Raw genomic sequence first — 26,740 nt, 5'->3', positions numbered from 1 at the left:
TTACAGAAATGTTAATTACTGTGTGTTCTCAGTTATAAAAACAGAAGAAGAAGAAGTCTAGACATCCCTAGTTCTGCCACTAGGTGGAAACATGTCTGTGCTACTATTACCACAGCTGGAGCACGCTGATGGAGCATGCTGATGGAGCATGCTGATGGAGCACGCTGATGGAGCATGCTGATGGAGCATGCTGATGGAGCACGCTGATGGAGCACGCTGATGGAGCACGCTGATGGAGCACGCTGATGGAGCACAGTGATGGACCATGCTGATGGAGCACCCTGATGGAGCACAGTGATGGAGCACGCTGATGGAGCACGCTGATGGAGCACGCTGATGGAGCATGCTAACTCGAGTGTGTATGACTCAACACTGTGGTTGGATTTAAAGAAAAGGGTTACTTTGCTTTCTAAAGCAAAGGCAATTAATATGTAAAATCCTGTACTATTTACCTAAAAGTTGCAGGTTAAAATTCAACATGAAGTACTGAGGGAAAACGTCATATTTGATTCAGTGTGTTTTATTACGTTTCACACATTCAGCTCATCACAGTAACAAAGTGCAACGAGAACAGATCCCTTAGAGGGCATTCAACTTGTATATTTACAAGTTTACTTGACAAATAATCACAGCACAAAATACACTGTGATTCTTGTATTTAGCCTATATTTCTCAGTCTTGTTGTGTGATTTCAAGAGTGGATATTTACATTTTGTCAAAGCAGGAGAGTTAAAAATAGGCAACCAGGATCTAAGGTTACTGGCAGGGGGCCACGCAGACCCCAATGATGTAACAGCATCTTCTGTCTTACCAAAGATAATAAAGGCCTCTCACTCTGTAGCCTTTTCGTGGTACAATAATAGTAATCACAGTTGCCAATGATTACAAAAATCGGAAAGCAGAACATCTTCACATTGTCACTGATCATCAAAATGATCTGCCATTGCCTAAAGACTGTGTAATGAAATAATTTTTTAGCACACATGCACGTATATGTATGCACTATTGGACTGGAATACACACAAGGAATATATTCAGATGTGACATTTTAGGATATAAATCATAGTTAGGAACCTATTTTGTATTTTTCTTTTCTTCACCGTGTGACACATCGTTCGCATTATAAACGATCTTCGACCACACACGCCCAGCCTCAGCACCAGCGCATCCTTTCTCAACGGGCCCCCCCCCCCCACAACCCTCTGTCCGCACCAACGTTACCAGACACCATGAGAGGGACGAGGCCTTCGTGATAAGGACAACCCCTACTGGACTCGTTCTTCTCCCCTCCCCGAACCTCTCGCGGTTCGTTATGTCTGTGAGCCTGCACCCCCTCTCGCCATGCCCGCCGCTGAACGCTCCGTGCTGCCGCCGCTGCTGCTGCTCTTTCTGCCGTTGTTGCTTCTGATTCCGTGCCTGGATGGGGCGGTGAGTGCAGCGGAGGAGGAGGGCGGCGGCCTGCCCTCATCCTCGCCCGGGGACAATGGGCTCACCATTGCGGTCGGAGCCCCGTCTGTCACCGACCCGAGCGCCCCGGGGCGAGTCCTCAGCTCCTCCACTCTGATAGAAGGTAAACAAAAACACATATTAGCTCTCCCTCGGTCCGTCATTGTTAGACAAAATGGAAATGAGCTGCAACAGAGGAAGCCGTGTGACTAACACAATCAGGTACCAGGGCTACTATGTAAACAGCCTGTTTGTTTATGTGAACCTGACGAAGAGAACTGGCTTTTAAATCGCACCTTTCTTTAGTTTTTATTGTATCTTACCTTGTTTAGGATATATACATTTAAATTAGGTTTGCTGCAGCTTACTGTGATTTATGTGAGGCAAATGCTGCAAACTATGTCTATAAATACATTTTAAATTGTGCCACAGATTACAACATTGTATTCAATCTGAAACTTTTAATTCATTTTGAGTGGCAAAATAGTAAATTAACTGGCAGTTATGAAGGTAAAGCTGGTCCAATATGTGCCATTTTGTGTAGGAACAGTGATCGGATCAGAGTGTATCTTTAATACTATATTGTGAAAGACACGTGATCTTTGCAGTAAAGCTTTGTAGCTTTTTTGATATTAAAATAAAGACGTCTTCACCAAAACCAGCCCAAATACCAAGGCATTTGTCTGACTGATCCACTGTTTCTATTGACAAGCTATTGGATGTATACACAGGCAGTCTGCTGTGCTAATAGCTAACAGGGTTAAGACATATAATGTGGAGGTTTGGGGGATTACGTTTTTATCTTTTTGATGTATTAATGGGGATCATGGGGATCCTGCGCTGTTCTTCTGATACAGCAGGTGAGCCTGAGCACATTTATGGCCTCTGTGTATTTTATATGATTTCATGTGACGTATAAAATGGATCAATTGGTTGTTTACAACTGATCTGGGGATAGGTGGTGGGTTTACATACTGTAAAAAAAATTTAATTAAAATGATATACACTTGAATGCTCTCTAGTAACTCCAGCAGCTATGTTAGTGCCAGTTTTACAGACCACAACATATTGTGATGGGCAGTCATTAAGCTTAATACATCCATCAGCTTCACTGAACCCTGACCCTTATTCTGAAGATTACAGTACCTTACAACAAAACAAACTACAATGTAGACAGCAAAATTCTTTCTTATCAACATATAAAAAAAGAAAGACTGAAAACGGTTGAAAAGTAGAGTAAAACTGTCTCAACTACAGCGTGATACTCAAAATTAAGAACTTGCTAAATATCACCTCTACTATGCGACAGTGCTGGAAGGGAAGAGACGTCTTGACGTGGCACTTGTTTTGATGTATTTTTCATTCTCCCACTGGTTCAGCTGTGCCCGCCTCATCACTTTTTCATGGGTAGAGAAAGGTTACCGAGTACTGCTGAGAGAGGAAGGGGTTGAAGCTGGTCTGCATACAGATCAGAACACATGCAGAGATACATGTATTACCACAGTCATATTGTTGGATATCTTACTCTGACAGCCATGCTGATGGGAATGGCTCACCAAATCCAAACTATAAATACAATTGGGTTTTCCTTACCATTATAAGACTTTGGTGCAATACACAGGCGGTTTTTGGCAGAACCTAAGCCAAATTAAATCAATCTGAGCATCAAAACTAGTTAAATGACACTCACATACTCGGAAATCTAAAAATCTAAAAATTGTAGTTGGTCCCTTGTGGACTTCTTTCAGTCTTTACATTTTTTTTATTTATTCATCTGTTCTAGCTTTTCCAATGTTTTAGCCACAGATATTGTAATAATAATAGTCTTTAGTAATAATAATAGTTTTTAGGGAGGAACCCCAGACCTCTCCGCCAAATATGCACACCCAAGTCTTCAACAAACCCAGGGAAAGCTCTGTAATTGTTAATTAGATTTGCATGTGTGATTTTAAACATTTAACAGAACATTGGCCATAAATGGACACTATGGAAGTCTGAATCATTATACCTTCTGACATTTTCTCCCCAGAGCCCCAGTTTGCCCTGAAGGTGCTGGTGAGGGACCTAGTGACCCGTCAGGCGCTGCCGGGTGCTTCAGTGGACGTTTACGTAAACCACACCCTGAGGACCTCTGCCCCAACAGACGAGAAGGGTGAGGTTCTGCTCTGGGTGCCGTACAGTCCCGGCCTGAGTCTGACTCTGCTGGGCACCATGGAGGGCTACGCCCCCAGCCCCGTGCCCTGGAGCACCGCCAAGAGGCCGAGTGAGTAACACACAACTTATTTTAAACCTTTGGCTAATCCAAGAAACACTAACTGACTCCTCATTGTCTCTTCATGTCCACAAATTCAAACAATATTTTTTAAGTCAGGGGCGTGATCTTCAGGGGCATGATTTCTGAGGAAAACATTCATCCGCATGGCCCAAATCTTCCCCCATATCCAGCTATAAATCTTTGTAAATTATAGTGTGGTCTAGACCTACTCTATCTGTAAAGTGTCTAAAGATAACTCTTGTTTTGAATTGATACTATTGATGCCATAAATGCAATTGAAGTCATCCAGTAAGCCAGGCTTCTCTGACAGAAGAGCACAGCCACAGACTGTTGGATCCCTTAAGGACGTTAACATCCGCTCTGCTGAAATGCTGAACACCGCATCCTGATCAGGTCCAGGGTCACAGCTGACCCTACCCCCCCTTAAAAGGACACAAGTAAAGAGGATCATCCAACAAGGATTGAGCCAAAGCATAGAGAAAAAAACTCAATTAAGGCATTTAGCCCATACCTACTCAAATAAAAAGTGATTTGCTCAAGGATTCTCTCACACAAACTCTCTTTTAGCTATGTAAATATTACTTGTGCATAAAAGGCTGTCCAGCCATTTGTGAGTACCCTTTTCTGTACTGCCAGCAAGTATTCACACAACTGCATTATTCATGGTCATCACAGATTAACGAAGTGTCTGCGACAACGTCCAACTTGTCCCTGAGGTTTGTTCATGATGAAGCATTTTATGTGCCCAGTGTATATTCGAGTGTAAGTGAACGCGTCACCGTATTGATTGTCCCTACAGCAGCATGTAGAGTCGAGATGTCTGACTCAAGCCGGGGGGAAACATATCCCTGCCTCAGCAAACTCTCTTTGTCCTGCACTCCATCTAATGCCGAGGGGGGTGGGGGCTTTTTAGCTACACCGACCTCATGTTGGTGAAAAAAAGAAAAGAAAACATGACTCTATTGTCTGTGTATCCACTTCTTCTCACTGGTCTGTCTCAGCCAGAAAAGAAGCAGGGAGGCGGTGTTTCAAAGCAAAGATGGAGCAGGTGTTACGTTCTGAGAGATAAAAATCAGATGGATTATTAAATGAGGATGAAATTGTGTCATCTGTCGAGACTTGCTTTACTCTGCTTTATCAGAGGCGCCTCCCTTTTGTGCTGCTAAGCCAGACAGCTGAACCCTAAAAAGAGGATTGAGGTAGTACTGCCACCTGCTGGTGGTATTGCAGGTCTGCAAGAAGAAACCATAAACAGCTTGTGTTGTGTTTAAAAATGACTTGACATCTCTATCACTTGTTACATATTAAAAAATACATTTTTTTAGTAATTTTTCTCAATTTCTCTCTTATTTATGAATAAAGTTGCCACTTGTCAGTTCTATAATGGCAACTTTTGTCTATTGGAAAACACTTGGAAATGTTGTAGTTGTGATAGTTGGGAAAAAGTGCTATTAGTATTTATGTTTTGTCTGTCCTCCTGCAGTTTTCTCTGCTGTGACGTTGCTGCTGCTCCCTCACAGTCAGGGGAACATCTGGCTGTTTGAAGACTCAGTACTCATCACAGGGAAGCTACCTGGTAGGTGTACGCAACAAGCAAATCACAACCTTAATTTATAGAACAACACTCTCTTGCATTGGAAAAATAGAAGATTTTTTCTTGAATTGACTGAGCTAAACATGACAGCTTTAACTGGTTCATCTGGGTAGTTTTTAAGTTTTCAACTTGCACAGATTAAAGTATAAAATAAAGAAGGGATTGATGGTCAAGATGCAAGAATACAGCAGAGAAAATGCACAAATATCTGTAATAATACTGTCTTGCCATTTTAAAATGTGTTTAGGACAAAGTCACCAATGACATAAGTGTAGAGGTAAACTATGATACTGTTTTGTCCCTCAGATCAATTAGGGGCATTTAATCCTCCAACAATAATCATTTAAATAAATGCCAGATAAAGTAGGCACCTCTACTAGGGCTGGGTATTAACTCAATATGATAAATTATTGTCTTTCAATGTATTTATGTAGTGATAAAACCTTATGTCTATGTATGTCATATTGTGATATACAATTACGCTGTCTAAATTGATAAGAAGCACATACTAATGCAATTTTCTCAGGAAATCTGTTGTGAAACATTTTGAGGGAATATAATTTAAATAATTGCTGATTTGTTTTGACACCACACAGTTTTTGTGCATGCATGTTAACATAGTCAGTATATGCGGTAGCTGGACAAAAATTAATTATTTTTCTCCATAATTGCCCTCGGAACGGTTTACCACATCATTGTTTATTATTCATCTAAAATCTTATTTTAATAAATAATATTTTCTGTATTTGGTCAAGAATATCGTGATATCGGATTTTCTCCATATCACCGAGCCCTAACCTCTACTGTAAAACAAATAAAGCCTTGTTACCACTTCTCTTACATCTTTTCTGTTGAAGCCCAATCCCTTGTAGCCTCACATACACATTTAAACACACTGCATCTTGTCTCTAGATTTACCTATCGGATGCCATCTTGTTTTTACAGACAGCTCATCCCAACCCAAGGTTAAGTTCCCCAAGAACCTCCTCACAATGCCTGATAAGAGCAACGTCTCCTCGGTGACAGCGTACCTGACTGTACCACAGCACCACCTGGCAAAAGACTGTGCCAACTGTACTCCAGGCATCATCAACAAAAAATCCTGTGAGTGGTAAATGAGACACTCATTCGTGTTTTAAGCAGAAACATTTCTCAAAATTGCACTAAATAAGTTTTACAAACAATTATTTAATGACTTTGTTGGGCATGAATGGTCATCATCTTGTAATCAAGCAGATCTCGCAGCCTATTTCGTTGTTTTAGGGGAATTCTTTACAAAATGGATAAAGCTAATGTAAACATAAGAATTCACTTTACCATTTAAATGTCTGCGATTGACTCCTCTGACTGGATTTCTCCCCCGTGTGTCTGAAGTGGTCCAAATCATCGAGCTGAAGGCGCTGGCAGCCGTCAATGTCCTACTGTACTCTGGAGGCGAGGAGCTCCAGGTTCGAGGGCCCATTCAAATCAGCCTTCCCCTGGGACACAGCACGCGCCTCAGGGCCTCCGACACCGTGCCAGCCTGGGCCTTTAACCTAAAGACAGGTAAGTGTGAAGGACTACAGAGAAGCCACTGACTTGTATTAGAAAGGTTTTTACATACAGTACAGTATTAGTTGCATACAGTATTAGTTACAGAGAGCTGTCATTTGGAAGAAGAACATCTGCAGGTGTTTCCCTCCCATTATTAAGTTAAGTGCAGCACCCGAGCTGTTTAGGGTAGTGCCTAATTCCAATGAATGTAACTAGACTTTTCTCAGATCTAATGGTTGTAGCTGGACTTGTTTAGCAAGTATTGTCTTGCCTGGTTATTTATTATCTGCTCTTGCTTTTCCAACGTTTCAGACACAGGTCGGGTTATATTAATGGTTTAAAGGGATGGGAAAATGTTAAGTCTGCCACAAACCAAGAGAAAACACTGACAGTACTGTAAGCTTAATGATTTGATAAACTCAGGGATACTTGTGCAATAACAACAGGTGCCTGGGAAAACCAGGGTCTGGGGATAGTGAAAACAGTTGGCGATGAGCTGGTTTGGACCTACACCGCTTCCCATCTGGGCTACTGGATCGCTGCCCCTCTTCCCTCATCACATGGTACGTAACTCATAAACCTTCCTAAACTTGTGAAATTTGTATTGGTAAATGCTTCATGCCTATCTTTGAATTTGACCGTTTAGATAACCTGGGACATGGAAGCTCCTTTGACTTCATGTCACACCACACCTACCTGCTGATGGGAATACTGGGAGCCATGCTGGCTCTAGTGATTGGACTCCTTTCCTTGCTGCTGTGTCACTGCGGGTAAGAAAGCTGCTCAGAAATGTTATTCAGCCTGATCAATTTAAAGTATACAAAACATATATACTTACTTATTTTCCTTGTAGAAACAATTGCAAACATCCATCCTTTTTTTATCAGTGCTTAATTTAAATATCCCATTAACCATTTCACCCACACTGAGCTATTTTCATCACATGGTGTCATCAGGGCTCAGTAATCCAAATTAGTTGTGAGGATTTATTATTTTCAGTTTAAAGTTGTTGTTATTTTTAAGTGTAACTCTTTTAAGAATAAAACCTATTTAAGACCTTTGAATAAGTAACGTTGTGTGTTTATTTAGACATGAATATTTATATGTGTATATATATTTATGTATGTTATCTAAGTTAAATATATATCCTTAACATTTGCAGCCAAGTGTTTAGAGGCTTTAAACAAGGTAAAGAAAAGTCCACTAACTAGAGTGCTATATCAAATAAATGCTTACAGTGCATTTAATTAAAACCATCCTAAAGAAGAAACCGAATAGAAATAAGTGGTAGGTTAACAATATCAGCTTAAAATTAAAAAAATCAAGTGTCCTATGATTTAATTGGGTTTCTTCTGTATAGGAGAAGTTCTTATCGAGAGCCCAGGAGGGGGCGGAGAACACGCTTTTCCAAACTCACGGTGGTGAAAAAAGACCAAACTACCTCCACCCACATGGAAGAGGGTTTGTTGTTCCGTTCAGGCGACAACAGCCTCGCTTCCTGCAGTGTCCAGTGTGATCCCTCGTCCACGCCGAGGCACAAAGCCAACTACAACATCTATGTGGAGGATCCAGGGAGTCGCCCGGCGGGTCCTCTTTATGAGAACATTGCTCTGGATCGGATCAAAGGTCCCCAGCCATCGTCTCTCTACATCAACAGCGAAGAGGTGGCCCGGCTTCGGGAGAAGTCAGAGCAGAATCGGGTCAACATAAACTCTGACAACTTCTTTCAAGATAAGCTGCTACATATTTACAACCAGCCAGTGGCTATTATTCAGGCGCCGGAGCTTTTCGGTGCTCAGGAGCAGCAACTGTCAGGCTGCAAGTCTGCTACTTTCCCCCGCAATGGAGTTGACTATGAGGCTCACTCAGAGCCTGCAAGTAAAGACAGCTACACCCAGACACTACCCAAAGTCCCTCACCACCACTCCCAAGGTGGGAGCAGCCCACAGCAGAGCAGCCAAGATGAGCCCCAGCCTCTGGAGGCTCCTCCGCAAGGCCAAGGCCCTAAAGCTGTCGTGTGGGGACGCTACAATAACCTCCTGGAATCCTCCGTCTCGGTCCCTGGGACTCTTAATGAGGCGGCTGGAATGGAGGCGTTCAGCGGTGGCCATGGTGTACCCAGCGAGCTGCAGGGGATTTCAGAGCGCACCTTGCTGGAGCTGAGCCGGGGCAAGTCTCACCCCAGGGCCTGGTTTGTCTCCTTAGACGGAAAGCCGGCCGCCCAGGTCCGCCACTCCATTATCGAGCTCCCGAGCCGCCGCCACCGCCACCGCCCGCCGAGCAGCAACGACACCAGCCTGGACTCTGGGGTGGACATGAACGAGCCTCAGCATAACATCCGCGAGACGGAGCGTGACAGGCGCTCCATCAGGGCCTCATCCCTGCCTCATCACAGCCGAGGAGGGCGTTATGGTGAGGATCAGGACCTGAGCAGTAGTGAGAGTGGCACGACAGCCACATGTACGCCAGAGGACCCGTCCCTGAGGAACATTTTAGACGGTAGCAGCGGGGCTATCCCTAACATTCCTGAAGAGCGAGACGGGATGGATACATCCAGCGCTCAGGAGGACAGCGAGTCCAGAGGTACGCCGCCTCCGCGGCGCCTGAGGAAGGTCAGAGAGAAGGGCAAGACTGAAAAGAGGAGTGCCAAGCATGTCCGCGAGGGGAGACCCCTGACCAAGCACAGTTAGAGCACGGCTTGTTGCAGACATCAGGCCTTTTTTCATCAGTGCTTAATTTAAATGTCCCATTAACCATTTCACCCACACTGAGCTATTTTTATTACATGGTGTCATCAGTGCCGAGTGATCCAAATTAGTTTTCACCACTTGTGCTCACGCAGGCATTGTTGTTGTTGAGTCATGTGATTGTACAACTTTGCCAAAGAATGCATACGTTTAGAAAAATAAAGCAGGATCTACTGTCATGTTGAAGCATCATGTAGCTGCAGTTAAGACACGTTTGTGTGCACCATGTTGTTTCATTCTCCAGAATCTAAAGATCACCAGCGAAATTCTTCACATGAAAAATGTCCGTGTGAACACGATATCCCATAGTCCCCAGTGCTGGCATCATAAAGGGTGCCTTCTTACTGCCTGTAATCCTTAAATATGATCACACGAGGCACAGTATTTGACTATATTTTGTAAAATCCGGTGAGTTTGCAGGATGGACACAGATCCAGGTCTATGCGTAGTGCACTTATCCTCATCACTAATGCCTGCTTTAAATTAAATAAGATATAGAAGCTTTCCCAGTTTGCAGTCCTGACATCTTGTTTTGATCATTCTGCCTCATTAAAAGGAGACTTTGTGGTCACTACCGGAATCAGCTCTGTCCAAACAACAACTTTCTGCCCGTCACTGACACCAATGGATTTTTCGAGTAAAAACACTGATGTACATTGTAAAGCTAAGCTGCCATTTACATACCTGATATTCATGGTTTTAAGCTTACGATTATTTTAGAATGCATGAAAATGAATGTTTCCTTGTGTGTATGGAAATAGTTTTAGCATTTACTGTAACATTACGTCATCATAGCGGTTATATTATTTGGAGACCGAATGGTTCATTTCATTGTCTAGTCTTGGAACGAGACTCAGCGTTGTGCTGCCAACTTTATAAAATAATACAACAACAATAATACCCCAGGATTTCTACACCATGATTATGGTCCAATATTTAAAAAACACTTCATCTAGAAGCCCAGTAATAGCTCTGATTGTCTGTCTGAAGCACTGTGTGTTACAACCAGCTACAGCCTGACGATGTGCTGTTAAAGTTATTACATTACGCCACCCGCCTCTCATAATAACATAAAGCATAATCCCTTGTAATGATTTTATTTATTAATTCGGTGCCTTGGAGTTTTACTTTTACAACCTGTATTCTTACTTTTGAATAAAATAGATTTTAAGTGTACAGCAGTACAACAAAGTCCCAGGTATGCCTGTCCTTTACGTCTGTCCTCTCATTGACACGGCAGCTTTTGTCTCGATCTCGTCCCACAAAGCACACTTCACTTTAACATGTGCCCATATGTTCCCACAAACATATTCAACTTTCAGTGTAAATACTACAACAGCATACTGAACACTGACATCAATGATGAGGTTTGGCTAAATGTTTACCACAAATACCACAAAGCAATATTTACCATGAATTGAAATTTAAAATGGAACTTTGCGGCGACAATTTTGCCATATTCAGTCTTCCGTCATACTGTAAACGTTTTCCCTGTTGAGTTTGTGTGTATATTCATGTGTTCTTTTGTATGTATACACTAAAGCAACATTTGATGTATTACGTGGCCGTGATTTCAATTGTTTTGTGCTGTTTTTCTCTCAGCTTAAAGTCTGAGAGGTGCATCGGTGTGTTCCAGTGAATTAATGAATGACAAGGTTTCTGAACCACAGTCACATGACACGTTATTCATTTGATTTTTGATTTTATTTAGCCGAGCCTTTTCAAAGGGAGTGTAAAACAAGCCTGAGCTTTGTACATTTTAAATGTAGCAACAAGTTGAGCACTTAATCATTTAGTATGCTTACAAATGGAAAAACTTTATCCTGCTAGTCATCAGCTTGAAAACACCCGGCTTACACGGCAACATGAGGAGTAGTTTGTGACAACTTTGTGCTGACAATTCTTGACGAGCAAATCAAACCTACTGCCACTCCTGTTTCAAAGTGATCTCGCTGAATGTATTTGTATTGATTTGAATGTGTTCTATAGTGTGCTCCTTTTGTCTAGACATTGAACCCCATGGGGATTTTGTTTCGTCCAAAATGGGCACCTCTTGTGTTTACCTCTGTAATGATAGTAGTGTTATTAGTCTTGCCTTTTTGTGCACTAAATTAATAAACTTACTTGATACCATTTATTGTACAAAAGCTTTTGTCATCTATTTTCAAGTACATATTTAATTGTGTATAAAATAGATTTCACCAAAATGACACAAACACCACATTTCAGACAGATTTAAGATTTATATCTTATTGTATTAAGGGTTACACGTACTTTTTGATTTCTGTCACTGCATTAATAGTGAAGTTAAGTCTTCTTCTTTAGCTGTGTGTTTATTAAAACTCCAGTCATTGTTAGCTCTGAAATGAGTCTGTTGTTTGTTTCTTTAATGGTTAGCGTGCCTTTCCTCTTGGGTTGCAGTCTGGTTCGCCTGGCAGAAGAGGCAGCAGTAGCTGTGTGGTCTGACTCAGGTCTCTGCAAACCTACAAACAGGTCCAACTGGGGTTGCTCTCTGATTTGTGTCACTGGGGGGGAACCAGGGCTGTGTTCTGTCACTGTCCTTTTTGAGAAATGTGCACTTGAGTCAGATTTACTTTGGTGATCAAAAGAACTGCTGCTTTCAGGATTAAAATGTGTTTGTTTTCTCTGCAACTCTCTTTCTCCTTCATTCACAGTGACTGTATCTACGCACAAGCCTTGAAAACGGTCAGTTATTAACTTTTGTGGGGTGCTTAAAGTTACCGAAGAACCCGTTAGCACCTCTAAGCTCAGAGAACCACGTGAGGGAGTGACTTTAGTGTTCCTGTCCCGCAGTGCCACTCCTGGAATAAAAAGGTCCTTTAAGTTATTTTCTGGTCGTTTGGCACAGTCACTGGAAAGGCAGGAGGCCAACTTAGGGGAGGCCTTCCTTTCAATGGTTGTCCAAGTCAAAGGGTTATAAATGACATATCCATCCAAGGGGCAGGAGTTTGATTTCCGCAGGATCCCATCCACACAGTCGGTGTGGAACTGAAGGGTGTGAACATGTGAGCAGGGAGAGAGGAAGGGACTCTGTGAAGTTTTCTTTCGCATTACATTTGTTGAAATCATTATGGTTATGTAATTTTATATTTGATAGTATCAGCAGACTGGGTTCTGATATGCTTTAAGTAACTTGATGCACTTCACAGATTCAGAATAAAGGGAAGTCACAATCAATGTACACTAACAGTAATATTTGAGTATTTAGTATATAGATTTAGCATTGAGCTTTGCCAACTTTTTTGGTGTACCAAAACGAATGTGTAACAATATGACGAACATAATTGTGAGTTGATGCGATTTTAAATACTTTCTATTATACAGACGTTAAGATAATGCGAGCACACAGTGAAAAGTTGTACCTTGTGATGGCAGGGCAGAGTTCGGACACGTTGGCCCAGGCTGAAATCCAGCAGACAGATCCGACACTGCTGTCCCACATCCAGGAGCCGGGACCCCGATCTCACCTTGACCACAGGTAGACACCCCCACACATTTTCAGGCAAAGGGTCTGCAGTTAAAGGGATAATGCTGAGTAGCAAGATGGGAAAAAGCGAGCAGAAATTAGCATATCATCAGTTAATAGCAATAGTTGTTCACCTAACTAAGGAATGTTTGTACTTCTCGTATGAGTGACTCTTTTTTTGTTTCAGCAATATTATTATAAACTGCAAAGTCGCTGCCAATGTGGTCCCAGGTCTGATGTATTTAATCTTTACAGCTTTGAGACTCAGCAATTAGATGTGTGGACACTTTATATCTTATAACTTTGTATCATCCTCAGGAAGCCATTAGGGTTCAGAGTAAATATCTCTATCTTCATCTATGAAAGACAGAATACATTTCCTGGATGTATCAAATAACTCACCTGTCATTCGGCTGGTGTGAGGTCGCTCCCCTCGGTTCATCGCTAGGGTCCTCGGCCACTAGGTGCCAATTTTCTCTCCTTCTCTGTTTGAGGTTTAGAGTTTAGAGTTTTTATTTTCTTCAGGTGTATTTAATTAGCCCCTTATTGGGGCAGTCATACTAGCAGAAATTCTTGTTCATTATAACCTCTCACAACCAATAAATGTGACAATTAATTTGATAATTGCCAGTTTTATTAGGTGTTTGCAGTATATTACTGCGATGTGTGGCCTTAAGACCACTGCAAAGTTAAGTGTTATCTGAATTATTGTTTTTTTCAAGACTGAGGTGAGAGATTAGCCAATACAGCACGGGATTGTTTCAAAGTTGAGTCCAAATAGCTTACTGTACGTGACGCAAATGGATGCTGTGGGTGGCAGCCCTTCTTTGAGCAGTCCTCACATAGATAGAAGTACCTGCAGACTGTGCATCTGAAAAGATGATAGCAGGGATTAAAGAAGACTTGGCATGACACATTGTGACTAGAAAATTACAGTTTACTGAATTGATCCAGCAACACAAAATCATCATCTGCTCATTACAGCAGACTGCCAGTTGCCATACTGGGAATACTGTCATTAAACGGTTTAAGACTGCCATTTGCTTACTTAAAACACCTGCCAGTGACAGGGCCGACCCGGCAGCTGTGGCAGAGGGTTCCTAGGTGTCTGTCTGGCTTCTCTCTCTCAGTAGCGGTGAAAAGCTTTGCTGCGTTTTTCACCTGCTCCTGGAGCAACTTCCAGGAGCTGAAGTCCTCCCGACACAGAGGGCACTTCACGTTGTCTTCACTGTCTAAAAGTTTCTGGTGATCTGCCCATACCTTCATGCAAGAGATGTGGACATTGTTTCCACAACCAAACCTGGGAGAGACAGGGTTGGCACATGACAGTGCAGAACATCGGTTAATAATGCAAGTAACATTGTCCACATCACGTAATTGTATATGAATGAAACGTCATCTTCTGGGACTTTCAGGAGAGATGAAATCTAATTTTATAACATCCGAAAATCTGTGCTGGTGGTTTTCGCCAAACATTCTGTATGTCAACAGCTGGATGTGCTGTATTGGGACTAATAAATCTTTATGGGGTCATGTTCTGGCCACTAGTGCAATAAAAGCTGAATGGAACATCTTACACTATTCTGAAACATGAGTGTACTGAAATAATAACTGACCCGGACAGCAGCCCACACACCTGCAGTAAGACACGGGCTGTTTTTTCTCCAGCAGCACTTCTTGACAGATAGGACACACATCCTGGGCTTGGATCACTTTCCGGCAGACACTTCCAGCCTCCTGGCCAGTAACAGGCTGCCTCGGGGTCCCAGCAGCAGCAGCAGCAGAATGAGTTTCCGTCCGGTGGTCTTTGGTTTGGTGTAAACCATGGAGCACCTCCAAGATCTGTCTCTCCACAAGTCCATGCTGAAATGAATCTAGAGCAGAGTTTATTTTTAATGTTGCATGTTAACAGGAGCACATATACAAGGCTGGGTCTGTTATTTGAAATTGATTACAATCAGGTACAAAAGGATTTGTTAAATGTTAGGTGGAATAGGGGTTTATAACTGTCATTAACCAATCAAATCAAACATTTTAACAATGTAACTTAATTAAAAGGTAGCGTATTATGCAATCAGTCTAATAAGAAATTAACAATTCATTAAAAGAACTTACATTCATGTTCTCTGGGAAGTTTGAATTTCCGCAGTAAAACCCTGTAATTATAAAGATTAGGTTTGTTCTAGTTAGCAGTGATCATTTGATTACAGTGAAGATCACTGATATTCACACATAAATTCAGTCATTGGTATCTCATATTCAGTCTGGATATCATAATTTTTATATTTTAGAAACAATTTACTATTTAAAGTTGTCTTAAGAAAACAGCCACCCCCAAATATTGCCTACATAAAATACTGTAAATAAAATAACAACAATTTATTCAAAGAAATATCTAATCAAAAATAAAGTAACCAATATAAAGAATCCAATTGATTTTACCGTTTTATACTTTGTACTACAGACACAATGTGGTATGTGGTGTGTTGATTTTTGAGTGTGCTATTGATACCAGCAGATGTGTTTGCACGGCTCCTGCTCCCTGGTGAACACGGGGCAAGTGCACGCATGTGGGTCACCCAAGCACACCTGAACAACAGAAACACAACTGGAGTAAGGACACAAACATGGTTTATGAAGTTTGATCAATATGCCTCTTGAATCACATATTCATTCACCTTGAAGTTTTTAGCCTCTCCCTCCTCTCTGAGCAGAAACCCTGTTGGGCCAAATGAATTCAGGAGAAATATGGTTGTGCTGAGGGCTTGGTCTTGATGGAAACTCACTGCATCACTGACTGTGTTCCTCCAGACAGTTTTCCTAAACATCCTGCCACTGCAGAATAAAGAAATGAATCAGTCAATCTGCCCTGAAGCAATGATTGAGTCTTGGCTTAGCCGTCCTACTGCTGATCTACATCTTTAAAAATCTCAAGTTTCAATTTATCTTCATCCCTATTTTACAGTTTACTGTGTTTTAATGTTTATATGCGAAGCCCAGAGCTATAATTGTACTTAAGCAAAGACTTTTGGGATTACACCCTTTAAGCAGAAACCAGGAAACACGTTGCATTTGGCTTTTAACAGATTACACGTTACACACGAGAAGTTTTTTTTAGTTAACGATAACGTTGACGTTAGCTAACGTTAGCAAAGTAAACGTTACGGTAGCTAGTTAGCTTTACTTCCAAACTTTTTGGACTAACGCTAGCTGGCTTAGTAAATACTGAATATTAGCTCCTGTACCTGGAAGTAGGCCGGAACTCAGCTATCACATAGCAAGGCACACGTTATCCCATTTTAAGACAGCAAAACAACGGTTGGCTTGGCTAAAATTAATAACATTAGCTAGCCTATAGGCTAATTTACATACACCTTTTGACTAACGTTACTTCCGGTCAATTTACGTTAAAGAAACTAAATTAATAAATTGTAGCTAACTCTTTCTTTTTAAATGATTAACTTCCCTTAACTTCCCTTAACCAATTTGTCGATACGTTCCCAAAAATAAGCCGAAACTTACCGGAGAGCTAAGGGGGGGGACCAAGGTACCGAGACGCGGTGGCCATGGTAACCAACCTGGCCGTTGCCAAGGAGGAGGATTTCACCATAGACAGTTGGCTTGCACCTACAGAGGGCGCCGTTGCTAAGGAATAGAAATCCTCTTGCTGATTGGTCAGTTTTGTTGTTCCAGAATCTATGCAGTTATGTAGTGAAAACTGTCTTTTTTTTTAAACTAATTAATAAATTGCATAGGCCTATGTCTATTTCATTTAACAGACAGCCTATAATCTTTAGGGCCCATGGATCCGGGACTCTTTCTGGGACTTGTTGATTATTAGTAATCTTTTCCCATGTAAATCAATACTCTCCATTTGCAATAGTATTCATCACCATAGCAGCCATAAAAATATATAAAAAAAGCGGGGCCTTCCCTCCATCCCCATCTTTTCTCTCTGTTTTTTTTGGCCCTGGGACACATTCTTATGTCTCAGTGTATTGTTTTTTATTTGTTTGTAATTGTTCTTAATTTCTATGTAAAAAAAAATGGATCACACAATAAAAACAAGGGAGCAGCAGATGACACTCTGTGCCAGTGGTTTTTAAAGTGGGGTTTGGGGACCCCCAGGGGTCCTTGACATTATTCCAGGGTGTCCAGCAAAAATGTGAATAATTTATTTTCACTATAATTCCATCCACAATAACACTAAAACAGAATGTATGTCTACATTGGTCATGGGATACACTTTTTGTAATGCAACACCTAAAAGCAAAAAAATTAATTAGCTGGGGGACCATGGAACAAAACCTAGTCAAATCTACGGTCTAATTTGTGTTATTTTAGGGGTCCTTGATGTGAAACCACTGCTCTATGCAATAAAGTAAATTCATTAGTTACTCATGACAAAACTCAGACCCAAAGGATTGACCCGTTGACAGTCTGGACATTAAAGTTTCTTTTACATCAGAAATGAAATGATCATACATAATGTACAGTTAATGATGCAATGTAATGGAGATAAATCATATTAACACTTTGCATTGCTCAATACACTGTAGGCATGTCCCTCTGTCTGCCTCCCCAAAAGACAAGCATGATGTCACTCACAGCCCCAGTCAGTTGTTATCAGGACAGCTCAGTGTCGCCTCTGCCTCTGCTGCGAAACACACACACTCACGGACTAATCTTAAAGAAATCTCAGAAACAGTTGTCTTTCTTTTCCTGCAAAGGTAAACTCTCAGACTGAAGGATTACTCTTCAATAGTTAACACTGTTTGTTTTTTAAATATATTTTTTCTGCTCCCGCAAAGGTACGTGGATTTAATAGTTACATTTCTTCAGTATGTAGACAGACTGTGTGATTACTGAAAACAGGTTAAATGTCCCATTGAACTGCAAAATGTTACACTTTTACATTGGGGGGACCATGGAAAACAGAGATACACACATTAAAGTGTTAAGGGGTAGAAAAACAATCCCAAAAAAGTAAAAACTTTACTCTTGAATTTGCTGTTTTCAGGGGAAAATGTGATGAAAGACATGAGTAGAGATTAGAGAAGGCTACTTAGTGTGTAACAGAAGATTTGACCCATTTGGACGACTGTTTCTCACATTTATATACAACATATTAAGGTTATATTCTGAAATGGGATTTCCTAGACCTGATTTAGGGAACTTCACATGGAGCATTGTGGAAGTCCTCGGGGGGAGTCACTTCTCTCTGTTATTGAGTGTCTTTGTAGGCCATTAGAGAGATAAACAGTACGTCTTTGGGTGTGTTCAAGAAGATATTCATCTTATACTTATAACTGACAAAGATTTCCTGGATTAGCAGTCGGGGAGTTGGTAAATTAAAGAAATTTGTTGGTCTGTTTTTCTCATTCCTATTAAACAACCTTTCTTGAATTCATTTAAAAATAATAAATGTATACATAAATGGTATCCTAATGATTCACTGTATTTTGTGTTGTTAAGTAGTGTTTACTTGTAGAGTTTTTCTGGTATTTTATTTGCAAACCGCCTGAAATCTAGATAATGAGACAAGAAAACATCGTCAGGAGAGACCTAGTAGTTTACACAACAGACAAACAACAACAAAAAGGAAAAAAGATTTAAAAAAGTCAACCAAGCCAACATAACTTGTGTTTTTGTATTAAGAGCTATAGGGACGGGTGTCGCAAACTAGCTCACGCTTTAAATGCTGTTGACATGGGTCCATGGAGTATACCTAAAATCTATTTAAACAACATCAGATACCCTAATTAATATTATTTAATTGAAAACATGTACAGCACTCTCTCTGTTACCATTGCAAACCAAGAACACCACACATGTTTACTCCCCACCATCACTTCCACATTCCTTTTTTAATACCAGTGGTTGGCAAGGGTGTCGCTCATTATGAATCACACGTTTCCCCTAAAATAAAACACTTGATTTTGCATTCTGTGCAGCAACTATGTAAGAGGAAGAGTGACAGGGACGGTTTTCTTAGACTAGAAAGTTGTCCAATGCGCTGAGATTCAAACACTGACAGATGCTCTTGCCAACAACCTCCATCACTACTTCTGGTACTGCTTTGACTATTTTAACGACCATTAGGACTGTCATCGCTTCCACAACATTTGGATCAACATATGACGCGTTTATGTAGCTGATGAAATCGTCTGTGAGTGTCATTATGCAGCACATGTTCTTACTTCATTTGCCACATTGATGTCTTTTGGCTCAACCTTAGTCAGACTTGCTCAACATGCATGATAAGCATGCAGGAAGGAAGCTGTGGGGAACAGAGGAAGCTAAAGGCCAAATCTGTAACCCTAACATCCAAAAAGGGGAGACCTGCCTTTGCAAATTAAAAACATGTTGGAGAGTTGTTCTGTTAGTGTTGTTTACATGACGTTTGAATAGAGAAAACGTCACATCTATTGTTTTCTTCTACAGAAACAGATTACAGATTAAAAACTCTAATGCTTTCCTTTTCTCAGTCACCAAGTTTCCTCCAGACCCCCTCGGGGATCCGAGCCCAGATGGACCTCAGCGGCGTCATGTATCTCCTGGTCATGTGCGCTCTCAATAAGGTAGCTGTTGTATGTGAACTGGGCAGTTGCCTGAAATACAAAGTTTTCTGCTAAATTTGTCACCTTGACATGATTGCCTTAAATGTTTTTGCAGCTTCACCATTGATTTTCAGATCCCACGTTCCATTTTGAAGCAAGTTGTTTTAGATAATCTGTTTTATTGCTTATTTCTTTAGTTGTTAGGGTCTCTGTATTTCATGTATTTTGGCCATGCATTGGCAACACAAGATCAAATTTGATCCCCTGTGTATAATTAACAAAGTCATAATAAATGTGTTTTTAAAATACTAACTCAAGTTATTTTCTTCTAAAAAGCAACAAGGCCTTGCTGTCATTCAAATTCTTAATTTGATTGACTCCCTAAAAGGTGAACTCCAGTGATTTAGTATTGTACTTCCATTAGGTTGAGGGACTAATGAGAGACAGATTAAAAGAAGAATGGCCCAAAATGAAGTAGCAGAGACTGAGATGTACTTACCTTTAGGTCCTGATATGGGTCAAACTTGATCCTACACTTCCCACAATGCAACTTGAAATTTAGCTCACCCAGAACTCTAGAAGAAATTATACTTTCACTTGTGATTTTGTTGTTTCAGTAAAATTATCTGTTACTTGTATTTCACCTACTAAAATTCTAGTTTACTAGTTATTGCTTGACAGATTGACTCTAATTTCTCTATTTGTGTGTATTTGTGTGTTTGCTCGCTGAAATGCAACAATCTCATCCAAGCTGCTTGTGGCGACAAGCCTTGCAGATGATTACCAGGAGCATCTGAACCATTGGGGGGAATATCAGTCGACACGGAACCAAATTGCCACGGCCCAATTCGAATGTTTCCAGAAGATTTTGAAAGACTCGCACCGCAAAACAAAAAGAATAGGTGAGAGGTTGATTTTAAAAAGTGGATTCTGGTGATGATAGTTTCAATTTTAAGTCACTCCAATGAGTGATGGAGGACTCAAGTTCTGAAGTCAGTATTCTCTTGACTCATGACTTAGACTCGCGAACTGATGACTTGGACTTGAGGATTTATGAAATTGGACTTGAGCATTCATGAAATAGGACTCTGAAGTTGGATGAAGTTTCTGCTTCTTTCGTGTGTGATGGGCAGGGATGGAGTACTCAAGTCCAACTCGAGTCACTTTTCTCTTGACTCGTGAGTGGACTTGGACTCGCGCACTGATGACTTGGACTTGAGGATTTATGAAATTGGAGTTGAGCGTTCATGAAATAGGACTCTGAAGTTGGGTGAAGATATTGATACTTTTATGTGTAATAGGCAGTGATGGCGTACTTGAGTCCTGGACTCGTACTTGAGTCCAGCTCAGTCACTTTTCTCTATACTTGTGACTTGACTCAGACTCAAACTCAGGTAATGGTGACCCAGACTCGGACTCCAACACTGGGGACTTGAGACTCCAACTCGACAGTTGGTGACTTGACTCCAACACTGACTAACCTATACCACTGGTTGTCCTTTGTGGTCAGCAGGGCCCATGTGCAACGCGACCTGGGATGGGTGGCTGTGCTGGGACGAAACTGAAGCCGGAACCACAGAGCAGGGCTGTCCTGACTACTTCAAAGATTTTGATCCTCATGGTAAATAATAAAACAAAATGATACCAAATTGGACATTTGGCTGTATGCCATTTGTTCCGTCTACACACAAACTTATGGTTTGCAACTTTGTCGACAGCGATGGCGTCCAAAGTGTGCTCAGAGACCGGTGAGTGGGGACGCCACCCCGAGAGCAACAGGACATGGACAAACTTCACGAACTGCCAAGCCAACACAACACATCACGGGACAGTAAGCAGGAATAAAGACAATATGATAAATATTTGAAGAAGCTTGTGTTGTGAAGTTTTATTAATTTTGTTTCCTAGCAGGCGGCGATGACTCACTTCTACTTGGTCATGATTGGTCACGGCCTGTCGCTGGTCTCTTTGCTCATATCATTGGGAATATTCTTCCATTTTAAGTAAGAAAGCTCTCTTTATTTCCCTTTTTTTTGCAAATGCACTTGAGCCAATTGCATATTAATGTAATGTCCTGTACGTGGATACAAGGATACTTTTACGAGCCGTACTGTACCTTAAAGATCCAGGATCATTGAAGCTGATGAAGTATGTGAATGCCTATGTGTGTCCTCTTCCACTGCCTTAAGGAGTCTGAGCTGCCAGAGGATAACGCTCCACAAAAACCTCTTCTTCTCATTTGTGTTGAACTCCATCATCACCGTAGTCTGGCTTACAACAGTGGTACAGAAACAGGGACACGCGTACAACGATTCTGTGAGTGATTTGACTCATTTTTTACATTAAACCAGAGATCTTCAACAGGGGAATATTTGAAAGTTGTTTTCAAAAACGTTAATGTCTTAGCATGAATCCAACATATCGGCCATTAGTATCCATCCACAAATACAGTTCATCCTAAGGATTCAGAACATTAAAACAAATTATTATTTCAATAGCTTGTAATTCTATGCACTATAAAGGTATGAATAAAGGCTTCGGGCAGCGCACATGTTGTTGTTGGCTCAGTTTAATATACAACTTAATTTTACACAATGCATGCAGTAGGGGGCCCTTGCTCCATCTCGCTTAATTAAGTGATCTTTGGCTTTAAAGATGCTAAAGACCACCGCATTAAACCATATAGTGCTTGCCATGACGATTCATGTTGCTTCTTCCCTTCTAGGCAAGCTGCAAGCTGGTCATGTTCATCCACTTGTATCTGCTGAGCTGTAACTACTTCTGGATGCTGTGCGAGGGCATCTACCTGCACACTCTGATCGTTGTGGCTGTGTTTGCTGAAAAACAACATCTCATGTGGTATTACCTGCTGGGCTGGGGTGAGGAAGGAGGACTCATGCATGTAAAAGTTTCATTATGCACATTTCACTCAAATGTCAGTAATGTTAATGCTCTAAATTGCAGGTTTTCCACTGGTGCCCACGGTGATACATTCAATAGCACGCCACTGCTACTACAACGACAAGTGAGTCTCCATCATGGCCATTTCTCAATGTCCTAGTACCCCAATCCAGTTTCCAAAAGCCCAAGATGACGTCCTCAAATGTCTAGTTTTATCCACAGCTCAAATTCAGTATTAAGTTTACTGTCACAGAGGAGAGAAGAAACTAGAAAACATTCCCATTTAACAAGCTGAATTCAGAATTGTTGATAACTAATGGTTTAATCTTTGCAACTCCAGTTTCCATATACTGTATAACATGATGATCTGATTCATGCATTCGCAGATGTTGGGTCAGCTCAGATACTTCCTTGCTGTACATTATCCATGGCCCCATCTGCGCTGCTTTAGTGGTAAGCTTACTTCTCTGGCACCCCCCCCATACGCTACTGCAGACATGCACACTGGCTCACATCCATGATTCTCTTACCCATCTAGCTCTCACCCTCCCCTCCGCCCCTTTCTCCTCCTGTTACTACACTTTAATATATACTATGTCATTTGCAAAATACACTTACAAAAATTGGCACATGTTTATAATACAATGTCATTTTTTTATAATTCAGATTTGCAAATTATGTTGACAGTGTTATTAATATGTTTGTTGTTTTATCTGTATACTGTATATCCTTTATACTGTACATGTGCACTGTTTGTTGTAAAGCATTGACCTACATTTCACTTCATATGACTTCACTTCTTGCTTGTTTTCAGTCTGGTCGTCATGAAGTTGATGAAAGTGATGTGTCAAAGTTTCTTCTAATACAGGCATTTCCTTTTCTCTCTGTGTTTACTGTAATTCTTCTTGGATTCCAGGTGAATCTGTTCTTCCTGCTGAACATCGTTCGGGTTCTGATCACCAAGCTGAGGGTGACGCACCAGGCCGAGTCCAGCCTCTACATGAGGGCGGTGAGAGCCACCCTCATCCTCATCCCATTGCTCGGCATCCAGTTTGTCCTGCTGCCCTACAAGCCGCAGGATCACTGGGTCTATGAGATCTACCTGTATGTCATGGAGATCCTCATGCACTACCAGGTTAGTGCCTACGTATGAGTTATCCAGCGATGACATAAAGAATTGCTCCAGTGCACAAAAACATCGACTAAATGCTGTCATTCCAAAACAAGAACATGAGATTAGAAGCTCTGCTGCAGGAACAGATGTGTTGCATAACTGTCAAATAATAATTTCGAGGTTTACAATTACAAATATTTGTAGTGTAAGAGCATGACCATGTGACAGCTGTTTGAGCTTGAGGGATTTCCAATCATGTGAAACTTTTTTTTCTCATGCAGGGTCTTCTGGTTTCTACAATATTCTGCTTCTTCAACGGGGAGGTGAGTAATGACTCAGCATTTAAGACTGAGAACATCTCATATTTAAAGCTTGGATTTAGAATTTGCGTCCCGTTTTTAAATTATTAGCCTTTCAATTCTTAACTTCTCAAGACAGGGGCGGACTGGGACCAAGGGTGTCTTTCTGAGGGACAGTTTGAGAGTTGTATACATGTACAAATGTGTATGTATACATATATAAATAGTTAAAGAATCAAAAGGAAAACGGGGTAGAAGCAGAGTTATTTCTTTTTACTTCGTCCTACTCTTTTTGAACATGGGAATTCTTTATTCAGTCATTTACAATTATTTTGAAAGACATGTCCAATCCATTGGGATTTCCATTGGATCTGTGTTGTCACTCGGCTGCCTGTTTCCCAAAAAAAATTCCCAAACCATGGAACCAGCAATGGAAGTGTTTTTTGGCAAACTGAGCCTATAGAAAATGTGCATTGTATTTGGAGTTACAAATTGTTTAAAATGCAATGAAACTAATAATGAAGTGATGTTTTGTTCAGCACAGTTCCATCATGTACAGACTTTCCTGCTGACATCCTCTCTGTGTCTCTGCCTGCAGGTCCAGAGTGTCCTGCGGAGACACTGGAACCAGCAGCGGATGCAGTTTGCCGGCACATTTGCCAACGCCGACTTCTTCCGCTCGGCGTCCTACGTGGCGTCGTCGCTCACCGAGGTCCACCGCTGCTACAGCATCGAGAGCCACACCGAGCACATGAACGGCAAGAGCTACTCGGACATCTTCAGATCGGACAGCCCGTTCGTGTGAAGCTGGCACGTTAGAGTCTTTGACTTCTCCCAAGATGTCACCAGGATTGATTTCTTCCTGGAGTTTTACTACTGTTCATGGCAACTGAGCACAAACACATTTTTTTCTCCATCTCCTAGCCACAAAAAACTCTTGTATATTTTACTTTTTCTTTTAAACAGTTTTCACATGATTATCACCAGAACGCAAGGAGCTCGAGGCCAAAGCAAGTTTCTTTGTCATTATTTACATCTCTTTGAATATTCAGAAGAGGAAGAGGCCATGTATCAACCAACACTGTAAAGCATTATCACGAGGAGTTATTAATGCTTTTTTGCATCGTGTGGAATAATCTTGAAGGGACCTTGATGAAGAAGAAGCTGTTCTGTTGAGCTGACTGATACAATCTTGCAAAGAGAGAGTTTTTTTAGTGAATTTTGATGATATTAATGCAATTTAGAAATCGCCAGGTATTGGTAAGGGTGTTGTGGAAAGTATATGCACAAAACAGCCTTGTCTTGAAATCTGTAGAAAGCATTTCAGGTTTTATTTGTAGGCACATAACGCTTCATCAATGGGCAGAGCCAGAGCCGTGTAGTTGCTGGGAGTTAGCCTAATGGGAAGCTTGAATAGCAAAGAAGGAAATGGAAAGGCAAACGCTGTGTCTTTAAGAAAGTGAAAACCACAAAGTTGCATGATGTCTGTGGTGAAAAATACACAAAAAAACAAGAAGAAACAATCCGCTAGCTTGCTTTGCCAAAAGTCATTCCGGCTTCAACTTTGGAATTAAACTCAGAATACAGGGCTAGGAGTATTTAGGTATGTTTTCCTATACTAAAAAAAAACAATGAAGTTCACAATCAAATGTCACAGACAGCCGACAGTGTTCATCGTGTTAATGCTCCGTTAGCCTCACTGTTTCTCATGCTTTACATCTGATCCTTCCAAATGCTGGAGATAGTGTGAGAGTCACAAAGGGAAACATGAGTGCATGTATTTGTACATAAACTGTATGTGTGTATGAATATGATAAATATTAAGGCACACAATATGAAGCCTTTAGTGTACTTTTTATATCTTATAAGCTAGAAACATGTCAGTGTATATTACTTATGTTACATTTTTTAGTCCAGAAAACTGCAGCTGGATAATTAGTAGTAGTTGTTAAACGTTTTGGATTAAATCCCCAAAGATTTGAGGGTCCAGGAAACAAGTTCAGCAGGAACTGACTCTTGTTGATTCCTTGATAAAATAAAGTCTGTCCCCCCCAGTTTGAGATAGTAGGGAACTTTCCTGAAGCGTGATGAGCTGCTGGTTTCAGCCCTCCAAAAACAGGAAACACACTTATTCCCTTCTTTGCTGAGAGCCATATGAGAAGATTGACCACGTTTGTGTTTTCAATGGTTAGCTTAGCTTAGCTTAGCATAAAGACAAGGAGGTGGGAAAAAAACAGGGGGAAATAGGTAGCCTGGCAAGATTAATAACCATCCATCCATCTTCATCCGCTTATCCGGTATATAACGTAAAATGTAACAACGCTCTGCGAAATATGTGCAACTATTCCTTTAAATTTGCAACACTAAAGCCTTAAATCAAATTGACTAAAACACTTCAAACCGTCTTCCTCTGTATCACAGAATATTCATGTTTATGTGTACTATACATTCATGACATAATTTCTGAGCTGATTTTTATGGATAGAAGAAAAACTTGTCACATGTTTTGTATTTTACTATACAAGAAACCCTAAATACAGTATCTGGATGTGCTTAATGGTGGGCACACACTCAGATATTTATTATATTTAATGTTACACTGGACACAGTTAAAAGGCCCAAAAGTTGTCTCGGCTCTAATGCATGATTGGTGGCCTTAAAGCTTTAGTTTTACTATGTGGGCCCTACAGACGTTCTTCTTCTCTAACATCCAGATTGTTTGTAATGTAATTATTTCTTTGAAAAACGAGTCTAGCTTTGGTTTGTAGATATCTGGATTATTGT

At 41.0% G+C, this 26,740-nt stretch overlaps 3 protein-coding genes and 1 long non-coding RNA gene across 9 annotated transcripts; 2 read left to right on the top strand and 2 right to left on the bottom strand.

Moving 5' to 3' along the window:
• The first annotated feature begins 1,284 nt into the window (after positions 1 to 1,284).
• On the top strand, positions 1,285 to 11,728 carry LOC117939254 (protein FAM171B). The gene is made up of 8 exons (XM_034864443.1): positions 1,285 to 1,570; positions 3,476 to 3,709; positions 5,205 to 5,297; positions 6,261 to 6,419; positions 6,690 to 6,860; positions 7,295 to 7,411; positions 7,495 to 7,618; positions 8,209 to 11,728. The coding sequence occupies exons 1-8, from the start codon at positions 1,342 to 1,344 to the stop codon at positions 9,536 to 9,538; spliced, it is 2,457 nt and encodes an 818-aa protein (XP_034720334.1). The 5' UTR covers positions 1,285 to 1,341; the 3' UTR covers positions 9,539 to 11,728.
• Positions 11,729 to 11,818: 90 nt separating this feature from the next.
• Positions 11,819 to 16,668, bottom strand: zswim2 (zinc finger, SWIM-type containing 2). 3 transcript variants are annotated; one of them, XM_034864466.1, is made up of 10 exons: positions 16,605 to 16,668; positions 15,761 to 15,917; positions 15,595 to 15,671; positions 15,198 to 15,238; positions 14,719 to 14,956; positions 14,131 to 14,382; positions 13,869 to 13,953; positions 13,485 to 13,567; positions 12,979 to 13,147; positions 11,819 to 12,604 (listed from the first exon to the last, which is right to left on the bottom strand). In XM_034864466.1, the coding sequence occupies exons 2-10, from the start codon at positions 15,908 to 15,910 to the stop codon at positions 11,903 to 11,905; spliced, it is 1,797 nt and encodes a 598-aa protein (XP_034720357.1). In that variant the 5' UTR covers positions 15,911 to 15,917; positions 16,605 to 16,668; the 3' UTR covers positions 11,819 to 11,902. The 3 variants fall into 3 exon arrangements, with proteins under 3 accessions (XP_034720357.1, XP_034720355.1, XP_034720356.1); XM_034864464.1 differs by having other exon boundaries at positions 16,565 to 16,652; XM_034864465.1 differs by lacking the exon at positions 16,605 to 16,668 and adding an exon at positions 16,328 to 16,540.
• Positions 16,669 to 17,688: 1,020 nt separating this feature from the next.
• On the top strand, positions 17,689 to 25,717 carry calcrlb (calcitonin receptor-like b). 4 transcript variants are annotated; one of them, XM_034864489.1, is made up of 13 exons: positions 17,689 to 17,893; positions 19,571 to 19,663; positions 20,394 to 20,544; positions 21,156 to 21,263; positions 21,361 to 21,473; positions 21,554 to 21,645; positions 21,832 to 21,958; positions 22,368 to 22,521; positions 22,607 to 22,667; positions 22,930 to 22,996; positions 23,460 to 23,678; positions 23,939 to 23,980; positions 24,555 to 25,717. In XM_034864489.1, exons 2-13 carry the CDS (start codon positions 19,613 to 19,615, stop codon positions 24,759 to 24,761), a joined length of 1,392 nt encoding a protein of 463 aa, XP_034720380.1. In that variant the 5' UTR covers positions 17,689 to 17,893; positions 19,571 to 19,612; the 3' UTR covers positions 24,762 to 25,717. The 4 variants fall into 4 exon arrangements, with proteins under 4 accessions (XP_034720380.1, XP_034720378.1, XP_034720379.1 ...); XM_034864487.1 differs by having other exon boundaries at positions 21,551 to 21,645; XM_034864488.1 differs by having other exon boundaries at positions 21,153 to 21,263.
• Positions 19,729 to 26,536, bottom strand: LOC117939330. The gene is made up of 3 exons (XR_004655561.1): positions 26,413 to 26,536; positions 23,120 to 23,123; positions 19,729 to 19,740 (listed from the first exon to the last, which is right to left on the bottom strand). It is a non-coding gene; the product is annotated as an uncharacterized LOC117939330 (long non-coding RNA).
• Positions 26,537 to 26,740: the final 204 nt, after the last annotated feature.

Source organism: Etheostoma cragini, chromosome 24, assembly GCF_013103735.1.
Source record: "Etheostoma cragini isolate CJK2018 chromosome 24, CSU_Ecrag_1.0, whole genome shotgun sequence".
Lineage (NCBI taxonomy): Eukaryota > Metazoa > Chordata > Actinopteri > Perciformes > Percidae > Etheostoma > Etheostoma cragini.
This window is presented reverse-complemented; position numbering and strand designations above follow the sequence as displayed.

Excerpts from the sequence above, each read along its gene's own strand:
- zswim2 (XM_034864466.1), bottom strand. The coding sequence starts at position 15,910 with ATGTTTAGGAAAACTGTCTGGAGGAACACAGTCAGTGATGCAGTGAGT. Across the intron at positions 13,568-13,868 it reads ATCCATTTGCGTCACGTACA|AGAAGGAGAGAAAATTGGCA; the intron begins GTAAGCTATTTG and ends AACCTCAAACAG. Across the intron at positions 13,148-13,484 it reads TCACACCAGCCGAATGACAG|CATTATCCCTTTAACTGCAG; the intron begins GTGAGTTATTTG and ends CTTGCTACTCAG.
- LOC117939254 (XM_034864443.1), top strand. The coding sequence starts at position 1,342 with ATGCCCGCCGCTGAACGCTCCGTGCTGCCGCCGCTGCTGCTGCTCTTT. Across the intron at positions 1,571-3,475 it reads CTCCTCCACTCTGATAGAAG|AGCCCCAGTTTGCCCTGAAG; the intron begins GTAAACAAAAAC and ends TTTTCTCCCCAG. Across the intron at positions 6,420-6,689 it reads CATCATCAACAAAAAATCCT|TGGTCCAAATCATCGAGCTG; the intron begins GTGAGTGGTAAA and ends GTGTGTCTGAAG.
- calcrlb (XM_034864486.1), top strand. The coding sequence starts at position 19,613 with ATGGACCTCAGCGGCGTCATGTATCTCCTGGTCATGTGCGCTCTCAAT. Across the intron at positions 20,545-21,152 it reads CCGCAAAACAAAAAGAATAG|CAGGGCCCATGTGCAACGCG; the intron begins GTGAGAGGTTGA and ends CTTTGTGGTCAG. Across the intron at positions 22,522-22,606 it reads GTATTACCTGCTGGGCTGGG|GTTTTCCACTGGTGCCCACG; the intron begins GTGAGGAAGGAG and ends TCTAAATTGCAG.